Source organism: Tenrec ecaudatus, chromosome 13 (assembly GCF_050624435.1).
Source record: "Tenrec ecaudatus isolate mTenEca1 chromosome 13, mTenEca1.hap1, whole genome shotgun sequence".
Classification (NCBI taxonomy): domain Eukaryota; kingdom Metazoa; phylum Chordata; class Mammalia; order Afrosoricida; family Tenrecidae; genus Tenrec; species Tenrec ecaudatus.
The window spans coordinates 67,467,142-67,493,167 of record NC_134542.1 but is presented as its reverse complement, the minus strand read 5'-3'; the positions used below and the strand labels follow the sequence as shown (position 1 = coordinate 67,493,167).

At 42.3% G+C, this 26,026-nt stretch overlaps 1 protein-coding gene across 7 annotated transcripts in view; it reads right to left on the bottom strand.

Annotated features, from left to right (window-relative positions):
* Positions 1-8,368: 8,368 nt before the first annotated feature.
* The window catches only part of METTL8 (methyltransferase 8, tRNA N3-cytidine), a 137,967-nt gene continuing 120,309 nt past the window's right edge, over positions 8,369-26,026 (bottom strand). For 6 of the 7 annotated variants that reach the window (XM_075529332.1, XM_075529327.1, XM_075529331.1 and 3 more), the window contains 5 exons: positions 22,023-22,086; positions 18,512-18,651; positions 10,032-10,138; positions 9,831-9,896; positions 8,369-8,603 (listed from right to left, as the gene is read on the bottom strand). In XM_075529332.1, coding sequence (XP_075385447.1) covers positions 8,455-8,603; positions 9,831-9,896; positions 10,032-10,138; positions 18,512-18,651; positions 22,023-22,086 — 526 coding nt within the window. In that variant the 3' untranslated portion in view covers positions 8,369-8,454. The remainder of the gene's footprint in view (positions 8,604-9,830; positions 9,897-10,031; positions 10,139-18,511; positions 18,652-22,022; positions 22,087-26,026) is intronic. The other variant, XR_012779357.1, reaches the window with a different exon arrangement.

Below are 26,026 nucleotides of genomic sequence, written 5' to 3'. Positions count from 1 at the left end.
TTCTCTGAGACTCCTTTCAAATACTTTGCACTAGTCTTCCCAGACCTTGCAAGGAGGTGTTTTTTGTTTGTTTTGTTTTTTCAGTGGGGAGGAGGGCGCCCAAAGCCATTCTAACTCGGATCGCCCAAGTGTGGCAGGGCAGACCTGTGCCCCACAGGGTTTTCATGGCTGCCAGGCCTCTCGTCTGAGGTGCCTTGGCGAGCAGTCAAGTGCCCAATCATTTGCACCACCCAGTACTTTTGTTCTTGGTGGGGGAAGGGGTGGGGGGTTAACGAAGCGACATTTGGCTGAACTGCAAACCCTTTAAGGCTGGAGGTAGCCTTTCCTAGTGCCGCCAGGGCCTGCTTGAGCTTCAGAGCAATGGCTGGTCCTGGATTTCTTCACGCTTCTTTCAGCTGGATCGTGTCTACGCCAAGTTATCTTTGTCTCAACCCCCTAAACCTGCTGTTTTATTTGCCACGCTATTTCCTTTTACTAAGTTTAAGTCCTCAAGGAAAGGCAATGCTTACCCCCTAGTGTGAAGATCTTTGATTTGGAAGTCAGGGTTTTCTATTCCGATTGTTTAACTTCACCAGCCCAACCATCTCTTCACATGTAAAAATGAATGAATGTGTAGCAGTCATCTCCAGGTTTTGAAAACCTGGCTCTTGGAAGAGCTAATGACGAATAAAGGCCCCCAGGCCAGGATGAACATACAGCTATAAGCAGTTACAACGATCATATAGAGCTGCATCCCTAGAGTCAACGTTGATGTAAATACGTCAGAGAGAAGTTTGCTGCTTTCCCCTGGCAGTCTTGGGTTCCTAGAAGGTGAGGTGGCATGGGTCGAATGTCTTTGGTGTGACCCAAAACCAAAACCCAAACTCAAGGCCATCGGGTCGATGCTCATAGTGACAGGGTAAGACTGCTTCTGAGACTTTCTGAAGGCTGTAGCTCTTTACGGGAGTAGAAAGCCCTGTTTTTCTCCCTCTGGTGTGACAGCACCTTCTATAACAGGCAAGGCAGCTGCCAGCGAGGATGGGGTAAATCTAAGGCCTGCATGTGTCACATTGCAGGTGGAAAACAGCCAAGAGCAATGACTTTGTCTTGAGAGTTTGTCTGTGTACGTGGCCATGTACTGGAAGTGACCTTCATGAGTGCAAACAAATTGTCTATACATTACAGCGTTGAGGGATACGTGGTGGGGAGGGGGTAGCACCAGTGTGTCCAGGACGGAGCAGCAGCGGCTCTCCTTCCCGTGGAGCTGCTGGGCCTCCAGCACCTTTCACTCTGGGCAGAAAACAAATCCCCGAGTTGCAACTGAGCCAACCTTTGAAGGCCAGTCAGGAAATGAGCAGCACTCCAGAAGGGGAAAGCCTGGGTTGATGTTTGGGGCTCCCTCCCCCTAAAGTAAACCAAAGAGCTGCAGGAGTATTGCCTTGCACTATTTGGCAAGAGAAAGCAGCACCTGGAGAGCGAGTGGGGAAGAGCAAGGCTGAGAGAGGGAGTGAAGCAGGATGGGTATAATGAAGCTTTGTCTCACAGATCTCCAGGGCCCCAGTGCTCCATTAGGGAACAAAGCTGCAAGTGAAGAGCTGCTCAGAAAGGCTGGTTGATTACAGAGACGCTCACAGGAAGGAGAAACAGAGTAAATACTTATCTGGATTCTACCTTTGACTTGCATTTAAAAAAAACACCACCAAAACTCAAAACCTTTAAGAATATCTCCTAGAGCTTCCAAGTGGAATATATACATAAATGAGGGGGATGCTGTATGAGCAAGGCGAAAAGCAATTCTCCTTGGAGACAGACACTGTATTCTTGCTTTAATGCAGCATGCCACGCGGGCAGTTTCAGCCACTCTCTCGCAGGTGATTGTCAGTGGAAGTCCGCTCGCCCGGGGGGAGCAGAGAGAAATGAAGGAGACCGTGCCATGCTCTCCGCCCAGCAGTCTGTAGAGCAAGCCAGCGGCAGAGAACGCTCGTTACTGGAGGCAGCAAGTGGGAGCAAAGGAGCCGTGATGGCTCCATGGGGCTTGTGCTCAGTATGTGGCCTGACAGAAAGAACAACGCATCCAACGGATCGCCCAGCACCTGGCCACTCACTTGAGGCCCTCACGGCAGGTTTCGCGTTTTTCCCAATGCGACAACTCCAAGGACCCAAAGGGTGATGGCCCTTCTCCAGGGTTCTCAAAACCTCCCATACTTGATACGGGTGAATTAACTGAGAAAACAGTTGAAACAAAACAAGATTTCTGGCTTGTGTGCCATAAGCCAGGAATTGTCATCTAAAGGGGCAAGGGGTCGGAAACATTGCCAAAGAAATTTTCACAAGCATCACAAGAGTCTTATCAGCCAAACTAAGAGAGGCAGTGCGCAGGCCCTCTGAGGGAGCCAATGGCGCTCTTTGGCAGGCAACATCAGAGAGAAAAGCACAGCGACTCGGGCCCAGCTCTCCCGAGTGTCCACCTGCGAGAGAAAACCCAAGATAAAGTGGCAGGTCATTGGGATGCCACGGACATAGCTAACTGGACATGATTTGAAGTCACCGTGCTCACGTATTGATCGCCCTTCTACCTCCATGGAATGTTAGCACGCATTTATTCCTTCACACACTCTGGCTGCTCCTCACTAAAGGTTAAGTGGTTGGAATCATATGTACTGTGGAAACAAACTGGGCCCTTTTTTTTGATGGTGGAATTTAAAAAAAATCATTTTATTGGGGGCTTGTACAATTCTTATCACTATCCATACATACATCCATTGTGTCAAGCGCATATGTACATTTGTTGCCATCATCATTCTCAAAATATTTGCCTTCCACTTGAGCCCTTAATATCAGCTGCTCATTTTCCCCTGCCCTCCCCACTCCCCCTACCTCATGAACCCTTCATAATTCATAAATTGATATTATTTTGTCATATATTACACTGTTCAATGTCTCCCCCTGCCCTCTTCTCTGCTGTCCATCCCCCAGGGAGGAGGCTATACGTTGATTTTTGTAATCAGTTCCCCCTTTCTACCCCATGTTCCCTCCACCCTCCAGGCACCGCCACTCTCACCACTGGTCCTAGAGGAGACATCTGTCCTGGATTCCCTGTGTTTCCAGTTGCTCTCTGTGCCTATGTACATCCTCTGGTCTAGTCAGATTTGTAATGTAGAATTAGGATTATGATAGTGGTTGGTGGGGGTTGGAAGTATTTAAGAACTAGAGGAAAGTTATATGTTTCTTCGTTGCTACCCTGCACCCTGACTAGATCATCTCCTCCTCACAACCCTTCAGTAAGGGGTGTCTGGTTGGCTGCCGATGGGCTTTGAGTCTCTACTCTGCACTTACACATTTACAATATGATTTTTTGTTCATTGATGCTTGATACCTGGTCCCTTTGACAGCTTGTGGTCCCACAGGCTGGTATGTTTCTTCCATGTGGGCTTTGTTGCTTCTGAACTAGATGGCCACTGGTTTATCTTCCAGCCTCCAAGACACCAGACGCTATATCTTTTGATAGCCGCCGGGCACCATCAGCTTTCTTCACCACATTTGCTTATGCACACTTTTCTTCAGCAATCGTGATGGGAAGGTGTGCATCCTGCAATGTCAATTTAATAGAACAATGTGTTCTTGCATTGAGTAAGTGCTTGAGTGGAGGCCAAACTGGGCCCTTTTTAACTCTTGGACCAGTAGGGGTGACGTGTAGTTTGTCTTTGTCCAGCTCCAGGAACAGGTCAGGTGGGTAGTGGTCTTCAAGGTTCTTCTGTGTTCCCTTCCCTTCATACTAACTGTGCTTTGACAGAGTTGGGGGGTCTCTGAGCTCTTAAGACAACTCCGGATGGTGTTCCGGGGTCTGTAGTCTCCCCTGCAGGTGCACACTGCCTTTGTCCATCGGAAGGCGGCTGTGTTTCCACCCCTCCATGGCCACTCACTCACAGAACTATTATTACTCGCTTGTTGCCGCATGTTGCTGACTCATAACTGAGGGAAAAGTAATTTTATCTTCAACACCTCTTCCCTGTCATTTAAGGCACATGTTAATGAAAGGCAGATTTTGGCAGGCCTTCTCTTCTCTGTAGCTTTGAGGCCACAGAAGAAGATTCATTATACATGAAGATGCAACTGTTATTTTACTGCTATTTTTATTTATAGCTACATCAGAACCATCTTACAGGTGCCTTTGTGCTTCCTAAATCCCAAACCATATTCCAAGAAAGGCTCAACATTTCATGCTTGAAGTGGCATTAATGTGGCATTAATGTACACACAATGTTTTAAAGAAAGATGTTTGCACTCACATTTTATTATTGACACCACCTGAGTTCATATATTTTAGATTGTGCCAGTGCTGAATCCCTTTGAAGACATTTTAAGGGCCTCCCCACACCCTGCACCCCGCAGCCCCTTGCAGCACAGATTTTTTTCATTCTTTAAGTGAGGAATGTGCCAGTGATGAGCGCAGGGTGCTAAAGCACCGGGAAGCCTGCCACCAAGGGGGTGGAAGGGTGGTGGCTGGGGAAGATGGAGAGGGACTGATGGAAGCTTTCCTGCTTTGTCATTCCCTTCTGCTCCTTTCCACCCGTTGACAAGGCGGCCAACCACAACCCAGTTAGTTTGCAGAATCCCTGCATCCAGACCAGGCCTTCATTTCGGAGGCGGTCTGAGCCAACCTCCCACCCACTGCTGGAATTCTCTGCTGGGCCAGGAACTTCCTTCCCCTCCTAGCTGCAGTTGAGACTATAGATGTAAAGCCCATAGAGGATGAGAGAGAGGTTGGGGGAGCTAAGACAGTTTGGGGTCTAAATTCTCTCTCTGGCACATCCTTGCTGTGATATCCTGAGCAAGGTCCCAGTCATCTCAGAACCCCCATCTCATCTGTTTGATGGCTATAATAAAAATGAATTGGCGGGGGCTTGAAGAGTAAGTGAAGCGGCATGTGCAGTACATGAGACAGTGGCATTCAGAGTAGCTGAGTGACTCCCCGGCACGGGGACCCCTGCTTCCTGTGTGGCTCAGAGGCAATGCCTTTGTCTCATGTAGCCTCACGGACCCCTGACTAAGTCCCCTCGGCCTGGCCGGGTGCTGAAGGTGCCGCACATGCGTGCAGTGCTGTCGAGTGCACGTATCGCCCTTGTACAAGCGGGAGAAATACCACCACAGCGACATGTAGCCTACTGATGACTAACAAAGGCAGGAAGCAGAAGGAGCAGGGGCTTTGAAAGAGAGCCCTATTAGAGATGCAAATGTGAAGTTATCTGCACTTGTGAGGCGCATAATAAACATGAAAACCAATTAGGAGCCACAATGCTGCTATATTCAAGCTTCAGGACTTGGCTTTGATGAGGCGGAAAACCACTGGAATGCAGCAGGGAGCGCTGGGCAGAGCTTTGCTTTAACTTACCTGAAGTTTAACAGTCCAAGTGCTTCAGCTCGTTGTGTTTTACCCCCAGGAGGCCCGCAACTTGCACAGGGCAAGTTTTCCTGTAGCGTGGGGTACAGGGTTACTCAGATTACATAATGGCAGGGCCAGGACACGTCGCCGTTTAGAGACACAGCATACGGAGCAGAGAAGTAAGGCAAGGAAGTTCTCAGAAGTCAACATTCACTGGGGGATTTCAACGCGACCAACGTGTCATTCTGAATGCAAAACTTTTCTAAAGAGAAACTGTTATCTTGCTTTTCTTACCACCGTCAGAAACGGTTCTCTGCGTGTGAGAATTTTCACAGTTGAACAATGTTCAAAAGGGAACTTTGGGAAATTGGGTAAAATGGTGGGTGTGTTTTTAATAAATGATATTTCATTGTTTCTGCCTCATAAGGAGATGAAGTTAAGCCGTTTTCTGTTAGAAAGAACACAGTTCTTTTGAAATTCAGCTCCCTCAGAAGAGGAATTTTTAAATATCAAACTCCGGCCCTAGCCTTTTGCTGTGAGGAGAAAAATAGAGTTTCATGCAATTATCAAATATTCCAAATGATGTCCAAGCAAAACCATTTCAAACACTTCACAAAGGCTTAAAAACCTATGGGGAAAATTCCAAACCAGGTCTTGCTCTTCTCTTTTTCTGCCAAAGTCTCCATTCACTCCCACCCCCTGCAAGCAGCCAGCCCTAAGTAGAGAGTGACTCAGGTAGCTAAGACAACAAGAGGCTACTTGGAGAAGCAGAACACATTGGTGGGAATGGCCCCACTCCATAGCCACGGTGAATGGTGCGTCTAGCTACACTGGACCGGGCCCAAAAGAGCCCAGTTTGTGTCTCACAGTCCAAATTTGGTTCATGCATTTTTGAAGTTTCTAAAGGTTAACTTACATGCTGTAATACATAAAGCTGAATTTTCCTGTGCCAGTCAAGAGGCTGGCTTTGAATTTGCTATTTAGGACTAAGAGAGACAGTACAATTTACATGTGCGAGAATGTGAGAATAATTTTACCTTCTGCTGTTTTTAAAACTACCTAGGGCCATGATTTTAGAATCAAGACACAAGAAGATGTGCTGGGGTTCCCATAGCAACGTAACGTATCTAAACTGCCCTTGTTGTATATAATCTTTTTATTACTAATTTGGCTTTTAAATGTATACTTTAATTATGAGATAAAACTGAGCTGAGAATCTCAGAAAAAAATTAACTTAGACATTGACTGACTTATGCATGTTTGAACAGAAACCTTGATACTGTGTTTCTGAGGACTTGCCACCAAAGCGAGTTATTACAGAGGCATGACGTGGTCTTCCTCACCCCTGACGTCCTCCTCACTCCATTCCCTTCTGCACTACTTATAAAGCAGTCTCAGGGCAATCCTAGCATGTCATGGTAGGTTACACAGAAACAAGCAAGCTCACCTCAGATGGCTCTAATCTACAGCTGACCACTCAACACCTTAGCTGCCATTCAGAGCTGGCCACCCCCCATCTTTCTCATCATGAATCTCCCACTCCAAGACTTGTTTGATCATCTTCTGAGAATGTACATTCAAGGATCAGCTTGACACTTACCTTCAGGTTCTTCTCTACGTCTTTTCACAAATGGACTCACTTCTACCCTTGGGAGTGTTATCACTACTGCTGTCACTGAAATGCTCTGGAGGGCATTTCTACTTTGAACTTGCATGGGGTTGCTATGAGTTAGAATCGACTTGAGGGCAACTGGTTAGCTTTAAGATGTCTTGTTTGTGACAGGAAACCATCTTTACCTCTCTTTTTGATAGCAGTGCCTTGATTTACCTTTGAACAACTTCTCCTCCATTCCATACATTCTGGTGGTGTTATCTGTTAAGCAGTCCCTGCCTGTGACGAGAATCCATGACCCAAGTTGGACCAATCATATTCTTCCAGCAAATCAAACTGGAAGTGAATTAAAAAAAAGAAACAAGTTGAGACTGAAGTACTCCAATGGTCATCCTTTCAAGAGATGGCTTACTTTTCTTAGATCCCTGTGGCGTATACTCAAAGTCCCCACTTTTGGTCATAAGGCCTCTAATCCTTGCTGTGTATTATCTGAGATTATGATTTAGATTTATGGGGTATACATACGTTGCCTTGCCAGCTAGACCTTATGTATGCTCCCTGAAGTTAGAGATTGGGCCTTTATTTTACAATTCCATAGAACTCAACCCAGTGTAAGTGCTCAGGAACTGTTTGTGTATTGAATGAAGTCCAGTCTTAGAAAGCCCATTTATATGTAGTATAATTTTCAAGCCAACTATTAAGACTTTTGAGGCAAGATGATACATGCATTTTTAACTGGTACAATTTTAGCATTTTCTTGGGTATGACAGTGGTCTTAAAGAGAGCCTGGAACAACTTGTACATCTAAGAATAGCTGGGAGATAATATTAGCATAGGCCATACTTCCTCAATTTTAGGAAAAGAAAAAGAAACTAAAATTACATTTCAGATATTAGTCTCTGAGCTTAAAAAAAAAGCCTTGGGGAAAACAGAAGAACAATAAACAAAAAATAACATACTATGGTCTGGCTTGGTTCAGCCTTTCCCTAGAAACAAGGCCCGCTGCCTCCCTGCTGTCAGCAGACAATGGAGGACAGGTTGACTATATTTGTGAGCTGACTTACTAAGTCTAATATGTAAACAAAGCAGAGGAATTTTTTCCACTTTTAAAAAATGATAAGTTATTTGCCACGTAGCAGTGTAATTTAACTGAATTCTTAAAAGAAATATTAAAACAAACAAAGACGGTTAGATGTAATAAACCGAAAACAAGCTTGGGCATAGCATGTCTCCCGGAGTTCTGAAAACACAGAATCCAGCGTACATTTCCAAATCAATGAACATGTACTTGAAATACCCACAAACGAGTTCAGTGATGATAAGACAGTACCATATAGATATTCTCTTCTTTTCTTCTGATTTGTCTTTTAAGAAATGAAAGCTTCGCAAAAGTCTGTGAATAGAGCAATCATCTGGGTTTTTAATCTTAACACGGCACAGAGTGTGGTTCCCGGAAGAAAGTGAGAAACACAAGCTGGAGCTAGTTGGAGTGCAGGGGTTTCTGGAATTTGCCTTGAACCCACACTCGGTGCATTTTCACTTGCTTTTTCCTATTAACTTGTAAGCGACGGTCAACCAGATTTTGCTTCTCGTCTAGCCCAGCTTTGCAGAATATAGTGTGGACTTCCCCTGTGAGAGAAAAATGGCAATCAAAGATAGGACATGTAACTGGAGACGGGCTGGGGAGGCTTCTAAGTGTGGCAGTTACATAATCTCCTGCCAACTTGCGAACAGGCGGAGTCTCGCCTGTCAATCAGGTTGCAGCTTGATGACCTCATTTGGGAGGCACAAACGGAGATAAATAGCTCACTGGAGGCCAGATACACACTCTCTCTGATTCATCTCCCAGGGAGACATTGCTGTTGACAAGCCACATGGAGCTATGCTGATGGCAGCCAGAGCCTTGGAGCTGGAGGAGCCATGTGGAGACTCAAGCCAGTGCTGAGATGCTTCCATTGCCACTGGATCCACAAGACTTTCCACCCACTGGCCTGTGATCTTCCTGCATTCAGCATCACCACATGTGCTGTGTAATTCTCAAGAGGAATTTACAGATTTGTATCGATGTATGGGTTAATATTGGACTTGATCTGGACTGGGCTGGGATGTTTTCTTAACATACAATTATACTTTTATAGAAAGCTCTTTCTTATACATATATGAGTGTCTATGAATTTGTTTTTCTAGTCAACCTGGACTAGCACAGAAAGGAACAGTGGAACACTGGTAGAATGGTGGAACAGGATTCATTCATCCCCCAAACAGTCTCTATCTCAAAGTGGTGAAGGAAGCTGGCACCGCCCCCTGGGTTTCTTCTTCACACGAATGCACCAAGTCTATGCAGGTTAAGTCAGCAGATAGAAACAGCAATACCCCAACTAGTGACTGCAGCTTGTATTATTTTGAATGGTACCTATTTTCTGAGGTTTTTTTATTTGTAGAAAATCTCACATAAGTTTGGACAAAGTCCTTAAGTGCGGGATTCACTTGTGTTGTCAAAAATGCATTTTTACAACAAAAACTGTCACAAGATTAAGTAATCTCATAAAATCAAATGCCCTCCTTTGGCTGTGGCAGGTCATCATTTCCCACCTCAGGCTGGGCGAGTAGAAGCTTCAGAGTAAAACAGAGTCTCCCTTTATTTGGGTGAGGATGAAACAAGTGGCCTTGACACGGCTCCCACTGGAAAAGGGCTACAAGGCCTTACCTCGACCATGTGACAGGCACCAAATTCTGAAAATATCTGATGTTTAATCAATCATTAAGCCTCACTTTATGGCTTTTGAATTTCTTTTTGAAGCTAGTAACCAAAGAGAATTCTAACAGCTAATGACTTCTTCTTGCAAGCAAACATACCTCTTGTGAAGAAATATGCCCTGGTACCATCTCCTCGAACATAAAAATTTTCAGACAAACAACACCCTATAAAACAAGTCACCATGAAAAGAGAAACTTTAGTATTCCTTTTGAAACAAAACCAAACTTGACATGAAATATAAACAAAGCATTCTTTAAAACACATGAACCTAACAACCTTCAAACAAAATATAATATTACCCTTTTTAAAGCGAAGCTGAGTTTTGTCATATCTTCCATAGTCTCGAAATAACAACATTCCCCCAGGTTTCAGTAACTTGGACAGTCGGTTTACAACACTTTGCATCCTTAGAAAACAAAATAAGATACTCTATAAAGATTCTGTTTTATATGACAGGTTTAGCTTTCTAGAAGACAGCGTATGAAAAGCATGATAAGGCCAAGGACAAAAACAAAGGGGACAAAAACAAGCGTGTTTTGTGTTGAAGGAAAGAAGGACACCCCTTGCTAAGTCAGCAGACTCAAAAGGCGCCGAGTACTGAGACATCACGCAGATGACCAGTGGGGTGGCTGCAGAAGCTGATGTAAGATGGCGATGTGGAACTGCCAAGTCAAGGTGAAAAATGGGCCAGAGCAATACCAAATTGTACAGTTCCAAACAGGGATCATCTGTTCTACAGAACTGGCTCCTCCTCCGGACTGCCTTACTGAGTCCAAAGGTACCACAATTCACCAAGGGTAACACCCTGGAGCCATCTTTTGAGCCTTTTGATTTTTCTATTTCCCACTAGCTTCTCCACAACCATTAATCAGCACCGACCAGCTACCCTAACTGCCGACTTGAACTCATTACAATCACGTGTGTGAGGGCAACACTGTGCTCCCCAGGGTTTTCAATGGCTGATTGTGTTGTGAGCAGATCATGAGGCCTTTCTTCCAAGGCACCTGTGGGTGGACTTACAACGCCAACCTTTCAGTTAGCAGCCACGCATATGAGCCATCTGCTCCACTCTGGGCCTTCGAGCATCTAATTCTCTTCTTTTTACAAGACACCTTCAACATTGTTTTTTTGTTGTTGACTGATACAACCTTAGAACAAGCCACTATCTTCTCAGGCTTAGAAATGGAAATATTACCTAACATGGAAAAATTTCGCAAAAAATTCCTAAATGGAAAAATTTCCTCACTATGCTCCTTATGAATTCTTCCTGCATATTACTGAACAAGTTATTCTGCTCAAAGCAATGCCTAGAAGCAGCAGGCAAGAAACCGAGCAGCGTGTTGTGTTTGGGCAAATCTGCTACAGAAGATCTCTTTCAAGTATTAAAAGAACAGAGATGTCGTTTTGAGGGCTAGGATGAGCCTGGCCCAGGCCATGGCATTTTCGATTGTCTCCTATGCATGGGGAAGCTGGACAGTGAATAAGGAAGACGAGAGAAGAATCGAAACATTTGCATTATGGTACTGGGGAAGACTATCCCAACTGCCATGGCCTGCAGAAGAATGAACAGAACTGTCTTGGAAAAAGTACAGCCACTTTAGAAGAGAGGATAGTGAGACTTTGTCTCACTTACTTTAGACATCTTATCAAGAGGAACCAGTCTGGAGAAGGTCATCCTGCTTGACCAAGTAGACATAGCCAGTGAAGAAGAGGAAAGCCATCAGAGAGAGGAAGCGACACAGTGGCTGCGAGAATCAACTCAACTACAGCAACAATTGTGAGGATCAGGGGTTGTTTCTTTTTGTTGTAGGTGGGGTTGCTATGAATAGGAACCTATTTAATAGCACCTAATAATAACATTCTGTTTTAAATGTTGATTATGCTAGGAGCCAAAGGGCATTTATAGAAGTCTAAAAAAGGCATGTACATAAGTACACATATTTATATATGAGGATGGGAAAATAGATCTATGTGCATATATGTATAGGTTTAGTATTAAGGTCGCAGACATTGGGTCTTTACTCAAGTACTCCCTCAATGCAAGAATACTTTCTTCTATTAAATTTGCATTCTATGATGCTCACCTTCCTGACACAATCGCTGAAGACAAATCGGCTGAATAAGCAAATGTGGTGAAGAAAGCTGATAGTGTCTGGGGTCTTAAAGGCTTGAAGATAAACTAGCGGCTATCTAGTTCAGAAGCAACAAAGTCCACATGGAAGAAGCACACCAGCCCGCATGATCACGAGGTGTTGAAGGGATCAGTTATCAGGCATCAAAGAACAAAAAATCTTATCACTGTGTGCTCACCTCCCTGATATGATCGCTGAAGACAAATTGGTGCATAAGCAAATGTGGCGAAGAATGCTGATGGTGCTCAGCTATCAAAAGATATAGTGTCTGGGGTCTTAAAGGCTTGAAGTTAAACAAGCAGCCATCTAGCTCAGAAGCAACAAAGCCCACATGGAAGAACACACAAGTCTGTGCCATCACGAGGTGTGGAAGGGATCAGGTATCAGGCATCATCAGAACAAAAAACCATATCATTGTGAATGAGGGGGGAGTGCGGAGTAGAGACCCAAAGCCCATTTGTAGGCCACTGAACATCCCCTTACAGAAGGATCTTGGGGAGGAGAGGAGCCAGTCAGAGTGCCATGTAGCAACAATGTAAAATAGGACTTTCCTCTAGTTCCTAAATGCTTCCTCCCCCACAACTATCGTGATCCCAATTCTACCTTACAAATCTGGCTAGACCAGAGGATGTACACTGGTACAGATAGGAACTGGAAACAGGGAATCCAGGGCGGATGATCCCTTGAGTGGTAGGGTGGAGGGAGGGTGGGGTAGAAAGGGGGAACCGATTACAAAGATCTACATATAACCTCCTCCCTGGGGGATGGACAACAGAAAAGAGGGTGAAGGGAGATGCCGGACAGGGCAAGAGATGACAAAATAATAATTTATAAATTATCAAGAGTTCATGAAGGAGTGGGGAGTGGGGAGGAGGGGGGGAAACATGAGGAGCTGATGCCAGAGGCTTAAGTAGAGAGCAAATGTTTTGAGAATGATGAGGGCAATGAATGCACAAATGTGCTTTATACAATTGATGTTATGTATGGATTGTGATAAGAGTTGTATGAGCCCTAATAAAATGATATAAAAATTAAAAAATTTTTTTTCATGATTTAGAGGGAAGCAACAATGATGGATATATATCCCACCCACCCACCCCTGAGGGGGATGAACAACAGAAATGTGAGCAAAGGAATACAGCAGATAGGATAAGATATGAAATAATAATAATATATCATTTATCAAGGGTTCATGAGGGTGGGTAGGTGGTGGGGGTGAGGGATAAAAGAGGAGCTGATAATAAGGGCTCAAGTAGAAAGTTAATGCTTTGAAAATGATGATAGCAACATATATACAAGTTTGCTCGATATAATTGATTTATGGATTATTATAACATCTGTGAGAACTCCCCCCAAAATGATTTAAATTAAATTTTTTTCATTATTGTAAACCATAGGATAAAATCTTAACTTCACAACTGAGTCCTTAATACCTGTGATTACTGACCCCACAAAATCTTTCCAGCATCTTTCTCACTACTTGCCAATTTGATCCTCTGTTCTAGACACTGTGAATGCAGGGCTCTGAGCAATCATCCATGCCTTTGCTCCTGGGGTTCCCCTCAAAGACTTCTCTCTTTAGTGTCCATCTATTTTAAGGCTGCTCAAGCTCCAAGGACCACTTTCTCTCTCTTTCTTTGTATTCTTGTGACATTTACTACTTACTCATTTAGCTCTCAATTAGATACAGACCTTGTAACTGCCCTAGATTTCGTGCTTATGGTTGAGTGTTCATGTATTCATATGTGATTATGGGCCCGGGGTGGCAAAGATTCTAGATCTCATATCAATGTTGAGAGACTGGCATTGGCTGCCTACAGAAATATATTGAGAAGTGCTCTGAGGGCCCAATGGAAATGACAGAGCACAACATTGACCAGTGATGTCTGTCATGGGCTGAGAACGGCAAATGGCAGCGTGGATGCCCTGCTCTATCTTTTTAGTTCCTGCTTTTTCCAAGCCACTGAGAGCCTCAGGATTTTTTATTGTAAAAAAGAAGGGATTGAGAACCAGATAATCTATAAATTCATTCTAGTTAAAACACTGTTCAGTGGACTAGTGAGGTAAAAGCTAGATTATGTCAGGTTACAAAGGCAATATAGGTAATGAGAAGATGAAAGTACTTACTAAGCTGAGAGAGAAATAGGGGAGAAAGAGGCAACATAATTAGGTGAAAAGCTCCGTTTTAAAAGTGGTTTTTTCTCTTGTTTTGCCTGTTTACTTTATTACAGGTTATTTTTCACATTGTATATATGTCCTTGGGCTTTGGCAATTAAATAACACAGTATCTAAACCTTAAGATATTCACTTTCAAGATGAATGTTTCTGCAAAGGAAAATATTGATGCACATATTAGTAAAACAAGCACGAGGAAGTAAAATGCAGAAAAACCAAGAGCCAAATATGTGTATTTCAAAGTGAATCCATCTGCCCTATAACGACACCGCTTTACAAATGAGAGGTGAGTAGTGTCTGGGGTCTTAAAAGCTTGTGAGTGGTCATTTAAGATACAACTACTGGTCTCTTCTTGTCCAGAGCAAAGGAGAGTGAAAGAAACCAGTGCTAAGTATATGCCCCAAAGACCTGAAAGCAAAGAATCAAACAGATATTTGTATACCAGTCTTTACTGAAGCATTATTCCAAAGGGTGGAAACAACTTAAGTGTCCAACAACAAATGACTGGCTAAGTAAAATGTGTGTGTATGTGTGTGTATATATATATACACACAATGGACTATTATTCAATTACAAAGAGAAATAAAGTCCTCCAACATGCTATAACATGGTTGAATCTTGAAAACCTTATGCAGAGTCAAATAAGTTACAGACAAAAAGGCAAACATTGTCTGATCTTATTTACACATCCAGAGTACACAAATGTCGTGGGAAATGTATTAGCCAATACTAGAGGCTGGGGGAGAGAAGAACAGGAAGTTATTGCTTAAGGGGTATTGACTTTCTGTTTGATGGAAAAATTTTGAAAATAGGTATTTGTGATGGTTGCACAGTAACAGGGCAAATGTAATTAATGTCACTGAAGTGCATACTGGAAAATTATTAATGTGGCAAGATTTTAATATATTTCACCACAATAAAATTTCAAAAATAGAACATGATTGTAATATTTCTTCTCTTCACTGATTTAAAAATAAATTGCCTATAAACATGTATATTGTTGGGCCTATAATACATAAAAATGTATTGAGGGGCCTATAATACATAGAAATGTAATATACTGGACAATCATAGTCCAAAGAAACTGGATGAGAATAACTGTACTGGAAGTAAGAAATGACACCAGAGGGTTATGTGGATCTATAGAAAGAAATGGAAAACAGACTTAACAAATAAGAAGGTTAATAATATGTAAACTCCATGAAGCTATACATTTCTCTTTTGTCTCAGTTAAAAAACACAATTATGTAAACTGATATTAACAATGTATAGCAGCATATATAACAAAAAGGGAGAGACTAGCTATATATAGGAATAAACGTTCTATAAATCACTAGCATTAAGTTAATATAAATCTGAAGTAGATTCTGATTAGCTGTAGAAGTCCTAGAACCATCATTAAGAAAATAACTTTAAAAATCCTTAAAGAAATTAAAATATGACACTAGAAAATACTGAATTCATACAAAGGAAGCAGTAAAGGAGAAAAATAGGGGACCACCCGCCCCACTCCCTGCCGCCACTCATAAAATAAAAAGCAGAGGACAGATGTAAATCTAATGATACAAATAACATGAAACGTGAATAGATTAAGTAATCAAGAGGCAGACCATCAAATTAATTTTTTTAACCACAATAAAAATAAGATTCAACTAAATACTATATATAGGAGACATATTTCAAACTCAAAGAAATACTACGATCAAAGTAAATGGATGGAAAAACAACCATAAAATAGCTAGCATGGTTATACGAACCAGAAAAAACCAAACCCCCCAGAGCTGAATTGATGTCAGCTCCTACACAGGAAAGCCTGAATCATCCTGCGGTGGGCGGCTTCACTGAGGGTCTGCTGGGCTTGAAGCTCGGACTGTGGTTCTCAGTCCCACGCTTCCTCCACAGCACCACTAGGACATCTATAGTTCTAAAGTACTTTCAAATCGTGAAGAATATTATCAGATGTAAAGAGCATTTTGAATGATGAAAGAGTCAATCAATCGGGGAGCTATAACAATTATAAGCAATATGCAAATTGTAAGGTTTGGGGTGGTGCGCTCATTACGTGCTTCCACGCTAAACGAAAGGCCAGTGGTTTAACCCTTCCAGCTGCTCAGTGGGAAGATGTGGCAGTCTGCTTCTGTGAAGAAACCCTATAGGGGGGTGCTACTCAGCCTTGTTGGGCGTGATGAGACGCTACATGACAGCTATGTCAGCTACCTGACAGCTATGGGTTTTCCACGGTGTGCAACGAACAATGAGACCTCAAAGCACAGGAAGCCCCTACTGACCAAATTAAAGGGAAAAACAGGCAATCGTAAATCAATACCTCACTTTCAATAATAGAGCAAGCATGTAAAAGATCAACAAGGAAAGAGATGACTTCAACTTATAAACTAATTAGAGCTTGCAGGCATCTGCACAACACTCCACCCAGCAACAGTGGGGCACATTCTTCTCAAGTGCACAGGAACATTCTCCAGGCCAGCTCACATGTCTGGATATACATTCCGTAAACTCAACAAAGATGAAAAATAGGAAAAGTGCGGGCACCTACCATAGTGAAATTAAGTTAGCAATCAATGACTGGGAAATCTGGGACATTCACCAATCTGCAGAAATTAAACAGTACACTTCTGAACAACTAATGGGTCAAAGAAGGCAAAGGGAAATTAGAAAATACTGCCGATGAATTTTAAAAATGAAATGTTAACTTATAGAATGAAATTAAAGTAGAACTTAAAAGGAAATTTATAGCTATAAATGCTTTCATCTCAAAAAGAAGAAAGAGATTCTAATATGAAAAGGTTCCTTAATCACAGTAAGAGAGAAAAAGTCAATCATAGAAATGGGGGGGGAAGGTAATAACAAAATGAAGGAGGTTCTTATTTAAAATATATGAAGAAACAGCCATTTAAGACACAACTATCAGTCTCCTTCCATCTGGAGCAAAGTTTAATGAAGGAAACCAAAGACTCAAGGAAATAATTAGTCTCCAGGACTCATGGTCCCCCACAAACCACAGCCTACTGTAGCCTGAGACCAGAGCAAGATGGTGCTCAAGAATTGTTGAACAGGAATCTAATCTGCCACGTAACCTTTCACCTACAACACAGTAAAATATTCAGAAAAAGAAAAGTGGCTACTGACGTGACATACTTCAATTCATTTTATAATAAATAAATAAAGAGTGAACATACTGCACTCCAAAAGGAGTCTTCCAGAGACATCTGCTTTCTCTTTAACGTTCAATTCAAATCCTGAGAAAATAGACTGTCTACACTAATTTCAAATAGTGTGTTTTGCGGTCTTACTTAAAATCTAAACATTTCCTGTTATGAGTGTTGAATAGGAAATCTTGCACCTACTTCGTCTTTTCAACTATTCATAAAAGGAAACAAAATACAGAGACGATGGCTTTCTGCTAGAACATGAACAATGCCAACAGTATCAAGAGATTAGCCAAAAGAAATAGGTATGGAGGCAGGGAGTAAAAAGAAGCTTCATGGAACCTGATATAAGTCATGCGGTGCAAATATACCTTGCTTTAGACTTTAGTTGGTTCTCTAATTTGTCCTTCAAAATGCCACCAAAGAATGCATCTCTGTGAGAGGGAAAGGGACTATATATATGGGTCCTAGTGACCTTGTAATTACAAAGAAAAAAAGTACACAGTAACCCAGTTTCTTTGGGAAAGGGCTAAAATTATCCAATGAAAAAGTCACTGAGGTCATATCTTTGTCTATTATTGGGGAATCATGAAAAACCAATTTTAAGAAAGCTTACAAATGCTACGCAACCTCTGAACTCACCACATATGTGCTTTAATACACACAAAGGGGAAAGATATTAAGAGAAGTGATCATTTTCATTGCGGTCATCTCACTTTCTACTTCCTCTCTAGAGAAAAGCGATGCTTACGGTTTTAGAACTTTAGATGAGAATGGAATGTTAAATTGTCGACATTTAAATGGTGGCGTGGAGCCAGCCCTAGCTTATAAAGGGCCCAAGTTAATCTGGCAAATCTTGATAACCCCTAATTCCTTCCTGGTCTTCTTTAATCCAATCAAAATGAAAGCCATCAACAGACCCAATCTTCGCGAACATTCAGGAAGATGCAAAATCTGAGATGTTTGTTTCTGATCACCAAGTACAATTTCCCTCTTGGGAGGCTATTAGTCTGTTCGGAATTGGTAATTTCCTTGAAGCACTGTCACTTTTAATAGGTATGTGTCTTGGCAGAGTACGCTCACTTCATTCTGACAGTGACAGAAAGCTCGCTAATGACGTAGTTTGACCAGTTTCTTTCTGAAAATCTGAGTGGGGAAGTGCTGCATTTAAAAGGCTGCGTATCACACATAATGCAGTTCACTAAATAATAAATTCAGGAATTGTCATTCTCTCTGATGGTTCTGAAAACCGCGACCGATCAAGGAGCTTTCACACATTTGCTCTGCCCTTTCGTCTTCATTTACCTGTCAGGATGCACAGAGGAGAGCACAAAGACAAGGAGACCGACATCCAGGGTCCCATCTGGGAAGGGGTAGGCTACGCCATCAGCACATACATCGTGAACAAAGGCAGAACACTGGGCTGCCCTGTAGGATGGGTGTGACTGTCAGGATGAAGGAACAAAGAGCAAAGACCGCAGTTAGGCGACTTCCAGGATCTTTCCGTAAATAAAAAGGTCAAGTCTCTTTCTTTCCAACGTACCTTTGCTCTGTAAATCTGAAGGCACTTTATTTCCAAACCAGTCCTCTGTGAAATTATTTTGAACAGCCGAAAAAAAAATTAAGTGTAGCCTTTAGCCTTGACAACAAATACTCTGAAATCCCTCTCTAATTTTAAAAGCGAGGCGGGGCAAACTCTCCGGGGCAGGTGGCACAGTTGCTGCAGGCCTCCCCCTCCCGTTTCCCAGGCACTGAGGCAGTCCTCAGCCGTCTCTCTCGCCGCTTCTCCACTCTGTCCTTTGGCTTAAAATAAAGACCGCCCGTTCTGCACAATCAAAATTAGATAGGGGTGGCATCTGTGCAGCCCGGTGACTATCTGAAAAACAACCAAACTGTGTACTCTGAGAGGGTAAATTTTACAGTCTATGAACTATGTCTCAGCAAAACAAAGTACACACACATTTGTAGACACACACAAAATGCCAACAAAACCACCACCTGCCCCCCTTTGATACACTGTAAATTTGTTCTAGTCTTTTAATATTTCCTGTTTTCTTTTTGATTGAGTGTTGCTCTGTTTTACTTTGCTATTGCTAGTTGGGGGGTTTGTATGGTTTCTGCATAAGAAATCCAGGATAGGTAACTATAGAGACAGTAACTGGATGAATGGTTTCTTGCTGACCTGGTAGGGGAAGTTGACAGGAAATGGGGAGCTAATAACAATGAGTACAAGAAAAAAACAACGTTCTAAAATCGTGGCGATGATTGTACAGCTCTTTATATTATAACTGAACTATTGAACTGTATGATATGTTAATTATATGCCAATAAAATTGCTATAAAAACCCCAAACACTAGGATACAGACCAAAATTCCAGCTGAGATTGACTGGAGGCAGCGCCTTGTTGTTATTGCTGGTTGCCACCGAGTCGGTTTGGGGTAAGAGGCACTCATGGGCAGAGCAGAACTGCTCCATAGAGGTTTCCAGGCTGTTACCTTCTGGACTACTTTCCATGTACTGAGTGGGTTTGAGCCACCAACCTTTCGGTTAGTAGTCTAGTACTTAACCATTTGTGCTATATAGGGTCTTGCAGAAATTGCATAGGCGCTGTTATATAGGTGAATTTTCCCCTTCCCCTTCAGGCTTTTAGAAAATGTCAAGAATGAATAATTATTATACTTGTCATCAGAAAGTAAGTTCCATGTGTTTAATCACATTTAGTTAGAATTCCCTTTCCTTTTGCATTTTCTAAAATTATCTTTTCATTCTAAGGTTAAAGACCACTAGCGCCATAAATGCTGACAAGCCTAGGTCCCCCAGGGGTTTCCTTGCAATTCAGGCCGTTTGAAAAAGAACCCTGGTCGCACAGTGGGGTGTGCACTGAGCTGTTGACCGCAAGGCCACCAGTTCAAATTCATCAGTCACTCACGGAAAAAGATGAGGCTGTCTGCCCCCATAAAGACTTACAGCCTCACTGACCCCACCATGGGGAGGGTGTTGTTTGTGTCTCCACAGGGAAAGAGGGACCAGATTTAAAGCCAGTGCCAGGCGAATGCAGTGTGCCGGCAAGGAGTGGGGAGCCAGTGGAGGGGCCTGAGGGCTCGCCTCCCCCCATACCAGCTATGTGGACAACTTCCCCTCCCCCCAGAAGAATTTACCTGAGAGGAAGGCACTGAAGCTGCAGCTAGGGGAGAGGGGCATTTCTGATCAGAGCAAATGGGAGCAAATGAAGAGGGAGGAAGAGAGAATGGAGCATATCCTGACCCACCAGGCCTGGAGGACGATATCCCCGCTCTGTATAGCCAATGGGCAGAGTGGACAATATGGCTGATCCCACTACGAGACATGCCATCCCTTGATGGCCCAGGGCCCTAAGGAAGACAACACTGGAGTCTCAGTTTCGGGACTGGCCCAGACTGACCCTGTGACACTGAAGCAAACCACTCAAAGCATGCAGCACAGCAACCGTGGGAGCAGAGCAGGGAGCCCCCAAGGGAGTACAAAGGACAGACTCAGGGGCCAGAGCATGGCACCCCATCGGACCTCACTGAAGGACATACCTAGAGATCAAAAATCAGACCTTGATCTATTTTTTTGAGGGGTGCATCATAATACTATATTTATGGTTTTTAGGGTAATTACATAATAAAAAATCCAAACTTAGTACCATTAAGTCACTTTCATAGGGTTTCTGAGGCTGTATATCTTTTTTTTTTTATTTTATTAGGGGCTCAGACCTTGATCTATTTACAGGTTTTGCTTTCTTTTAATTAATTTATTCTTCTTTGGGTTTTTAATTGACTTCCTCTGAACTTAAACAAGTTCTGCTTGGTCTTTATTTGAAATGCAGTAATGGTAACAGAACCATGATTACTTATGGGCTATCACTCTTCCTGATCACCCCTACACGCTAGTTCGTGGTCATTCTGATGTACCAGGCCCTAGAGAGCTATTCTGATTTAAAAACAACTTCCACTGTTCAGGGCAATATGCTGGGCATCAGTTGATGATGCGATTCTCAGAAATCACAAAAGCTCAGTTAAAAATGGTCATGGATCATATGAATACGAACATAGGGAGTTGGAGTGGAGACCCAAAGCCCATCTGAAGACAATTGGACATGCCCTCACAGAAGGGTCACAAGGAAGGGATCAGTCAGCCAGGGTGCAGTATAGCACCGGCAAAACACACAACTTCCTCTAGTTCTTTAATGCTTCCTCCCCACATCTGTCATGACCCCAGTTCTACTTTACAAATTCAGCTAGACCAGAGCATGTACACTGGTACAGATAAGAGCTCTCAACACATGGAATCCAAGGCACATAACCCCTGCAGGAACAGGAATGGGAGTAGTGATACCATGAGGGTAGGGGGCTGGTGGGTGGAGAATGGGAAGAATGGGGGAACCAATAACAATGATTGACTTTTAACTCCACCTCCTCCAGGGGGATGAACAACAACAGAAACATGGGTGAAGGGAGACAGTGGATGGTGTAAGATATGAAAATAATAACAATTTATAATTTATCAAGGGTTCAACAGGGTGGAAGGGTGGGGGAGGGAGGGGAAAAAAGAGCTGCTACCAAGGGTTCAAGTAGATAGAAAATGTTTTGAAAATGATGAGAGCAACATATGTATAAATGTACTCGATACAACTGATGTATGGATTATTATAAGAGCTCCCAACAAAATGATTTATGTATTTAAAACTGGTCATGGCTAACCTTTGGCTCAGAAACATTGAAACAGAATTACTTCAACAGCAAAGTAAATCAGTCTTACATGGGGTCCCTTTAAGGAAAATGCAAGGCCTACCTTCACTAGCTCCACAGCTTCAGAAGAGAAATCACAGCAATAAAGGAAGGAGCCTGGCATATTCCTATGAAAACAGAAGGAACAGTTTAGTCTAGAGTCCAGATATATTCAAACTACAGAAGAAAGACAACTATTGGTCTGATTTGTTATTAGCTAATTCTCTAATACAACTCTGGATGACATTTGGCGTGTCATTTCCTATTTGTAGATATGTTTTCCTATATAAGCAGTGCTGTTGGGTAAGTGTTGGACTACTAATTGCAAGGTTGGTGGTTCAAATCTACCAGCTGTTGCTCAGCAGAAAGATAAGGCTGTTTGTTCCCATGAAGATGAAAAGCCTCTAAACTCTATTTAGGGTTGCTGGGAATTGGAATTCACTCGATTGCAGTGGGTATAGTAGGTGTATGGTTGTCTTCAGGTTGCATCTGAACCAACACTATCACAAAGATTTAGCGTTAATAACAGGGCACCTTTCAAATTCCTGTCTAGGGTTTAAGGCCTTCATTACTTAGGTCTATCTGCTTGCATTCCCTCACATTTCCTTCAGTTCTGCTCCATCTTCCTCCCATCCACCACAGACACTCTTCTATGTCTCCATCCAGCATGTCCTCTTGGCTTTGCCTAGCTTTTTCCTTCTCCAAGGACCCAGAGCACCCCGTGTCCCCTGATGTTTCATTCCTCTTCCCATCTGCACAGTTCATTTGGCTCTTGGGCCTTGGATGCCCTGACACGGGGCACTATCTTCTAAAACAAAGGTGGATATCACAGACAACATGGAAATAGAACTCCTGGATTCGCCACAAAGTCTGTGAACTTGACTTTGTCTGGGAATGCAGTTGCTTTTAAATTTAATTCTAACAAAATGTAGATATTCTTATGTCAAGTTACCTCCTGCCATGTCTTAATCACAGAGTGGTGAGAAAGTCATTAGACAATAATTCTAAGTATGGTCTTGGCTCTTATGGACTATGCATGTATCATCTAGTAAGGGGCACGGTTGGTTTCATATGATATATATAGGGGTGCGGGTCGGGCAGGCACTCAAGTGTGCCTTGAAAAGCTTTGAAAGAGGATGGGATTGGTAATTGGGGACAAGGGGAAATTACCTGAGGATGAATCTTACTGAGTGGATCGTTTCTCAGCTACCTCATATAAAAATGGTGTTTTCTATTCAGTGGCTTGCTTCCTGTCCTGTGCAGTCCAACTAATTGTAACCTATCATCTGCTGCTAGTCACATGCATTTGGAATACTCTCAGTTAAGGCTTAGAGGCCTATGTCACTGTGTGGTATGATATAGCTAAGGGCCAGGGCTCTGGAGCCCAATTGGCATTTGAATCTGGACTCTACCACTTAGTTGTGTGACATTGAGATAGTTCTGAAATGTCTCTGCACTTTGTGTTCCCAGCTTTAAAATACAGGTAAGTAAAGTATTTAAGCTTATAGTGAGACTTGAATTAATATTTGTAAAGTTTCTAGAAAGTTGCCTGGCTCAGAATGAGCAGTCAAAAAATGTTAGTCGGTAGTACTAGTGATGTTACTATTACTGAAAGAACATCTTTGAATTATTCAAGATCTTCCACTGCCTTCCAGGAACTGAAGAACTAACATGGTCCTGTAAAAACTTTTCTACAACTGAAAATTCTTTGGGGGACACTGGTATATTGAGCTCATTATGAAAAGGTGATGCAGTTTGCCTTTGGGCAGTAGAGACTGAACACCCATCAGCTACACGAGTGCAGTAGCTCAAGGGGAACACATGCATTTGCCACGTGTCCTAGCAGGGCAGTAGTGTGGCCTCTGGGGCAGAATTCATGCTGCATCCGCAGCCCTAGTTGAAGTCTTGTGACCCACTCAATGGCTTTCCAGAACCATTTTTGTAGAGTCAGCTGACTACCTTGGCACTTCTCCCATCAAACAGGTGTAACTATCACTAAAATCTACCACCACACACCACCAAGCACTTTCTTGGCATGGGGCTTAAGAATTAAATGATCCTTGGAAAATGATATGACCTATCAGTTCCAGAGGTTCAATTATGGTACACCATTCTGAAAATGTAAAACATTAATCTTATACTCTGTAAAAGTAGTAAAAAATAATTTCGTAGGAGTGGAGCGGGGGAGAGAAGTCTAATCCTCCTGCTGGAAGGCTAATCACTGGATGCATTTTTAAGATTAATTCGTTATCTCAAGTTACTGAGAGCTAATGTGATTTTTAAAACATGGATTTGAGGTCCTCCCCCAAAAAATGTTAAGAAGAAAGCGTCAGGACATTAAGAGGCACAAGCATGCAACTGCTAGTTGGAGGGAGAAGGACGAAGGGAGCAACACAGCCAGCAAGTGGAGAATCTGAGGTATCAGTCAGTCAGTACATACTGAGTGCTGTCTTTATTGCACTGTGCTCGGCAACCTGAGAAAAACCCGGTGAGCTAAGATGTGGTCTCTGCCTAAATGGTGGCTGGAGAAACAAGACAGAGAAATAACATGCTAATGCTGTAAGATGAATCTGAAAGTCTTATGACAGCCAATCAACTGCCAGTGTGCTACATTTATATGTTATTAGCAGTTCAGAGGTCACTACGGTGCTGATATAAGAGGAAAGGAAATTTCTGTCCAGAGACTAGTGTATTCATAATGAATTCATAATGAATTCAACAATATTGGCTTAGAATAATATCCTTAAACTTTGGAGATATGTCCAAAACATTTAGGAATAAAATATCATGATGTTGGCATTAAGTTAAATTTGTTGAATTGAGATGGTAGATATGTGGGAATTCAATATACTATTCTTTACCCTTCTGTATACTTCAAATTTTTCATAATAAAAAGTTTTAAAAATAGCTTCATTAAATTTAAAGAAAGGCAGGGAGAAAAGACTAGAATGAAAATACAACCTAGTTTTTGTCCTTGGTTCTGTTAAGATGAGGCAGATGGTGAATGAACTCTTCCCCCCGTCTAGTATTCAACTGCTTTGCAATGCACTTATGTTGATTTCAGAATGGAAATTGTGAAGCTTTAAAAAATAAACCTTGAAAATACCAGGTACAAGGAGTTTGAAAAGTTCTGCAAAGTGTAAGTTTCTTCTTCATTATCTTGAAATATTAAAAATCATAGGTAAGGAGGTGAACAGGAAGGGTGGGTCAGGGGGCCATCTCTGCCCCCAGCATTTACTTCTGGTTTCTTCAATCTTAGGGTTAGTTCCGGTTATCTCCAAATAATGTCAAATGTAGATGCAATCATTTGCCATGCAAAGGTTTTATACTGAGTGTTACTGCAGAAGTGATGACAAAATAAAATGAAGGTCAAGGTGTCAGCTTTAAACTCAATTCTCTGCGTGTAAAGTGACAGTGAAAATCTTAGCGGCACAAATGAATCCCTATGAGTAATTCACTGATTAACTTAGGCATCAAATCTCCTGCTCTTCCTTTATTCTGTCATCCACACAAACAGAAGTTTAGAAACAACTCTGATCCATGGTGAGCTTCTGTGGGAGACGGTGATGTCCAAGACTATTTTTAGAGTAATCACTTGTTCACGTGAAATTAACCACTAGTCCTAAGACACTTCTAATCAATTTTGCATCGTCATTACGTATAGGAGAACTAAGAACCAACCCTGCTGGCGACTAGATGGTTCGTGGCTACCATGACTGAACATTTTGACCAGAGATTCCTTAGGGGAACACTACTCAGAGAGGGGAAATGCAGAAAAGAATTTAAAATTCTCATGGACTCTAGACTTTTCTGGAGGCACGGAAAACAGATGAATCCCTAAAATTACTATCATTAAATATTCTAAGTCTTAAACCCAAAATATCCCAGAAGGTATATTAAAGCCAAATAATGATTTAGCCTAATTAGTAAAAGTCAGCTTTGAACATTATACTCTTTTAAGAGCTACCTATAGGTTATCAAATTGACAACAGCCAATTAGCTAGATTAGATAGGAACCTTGGATCCCCGGAGTATATAGAGTGTATGTTAATGTAAAAAATAAGCTAA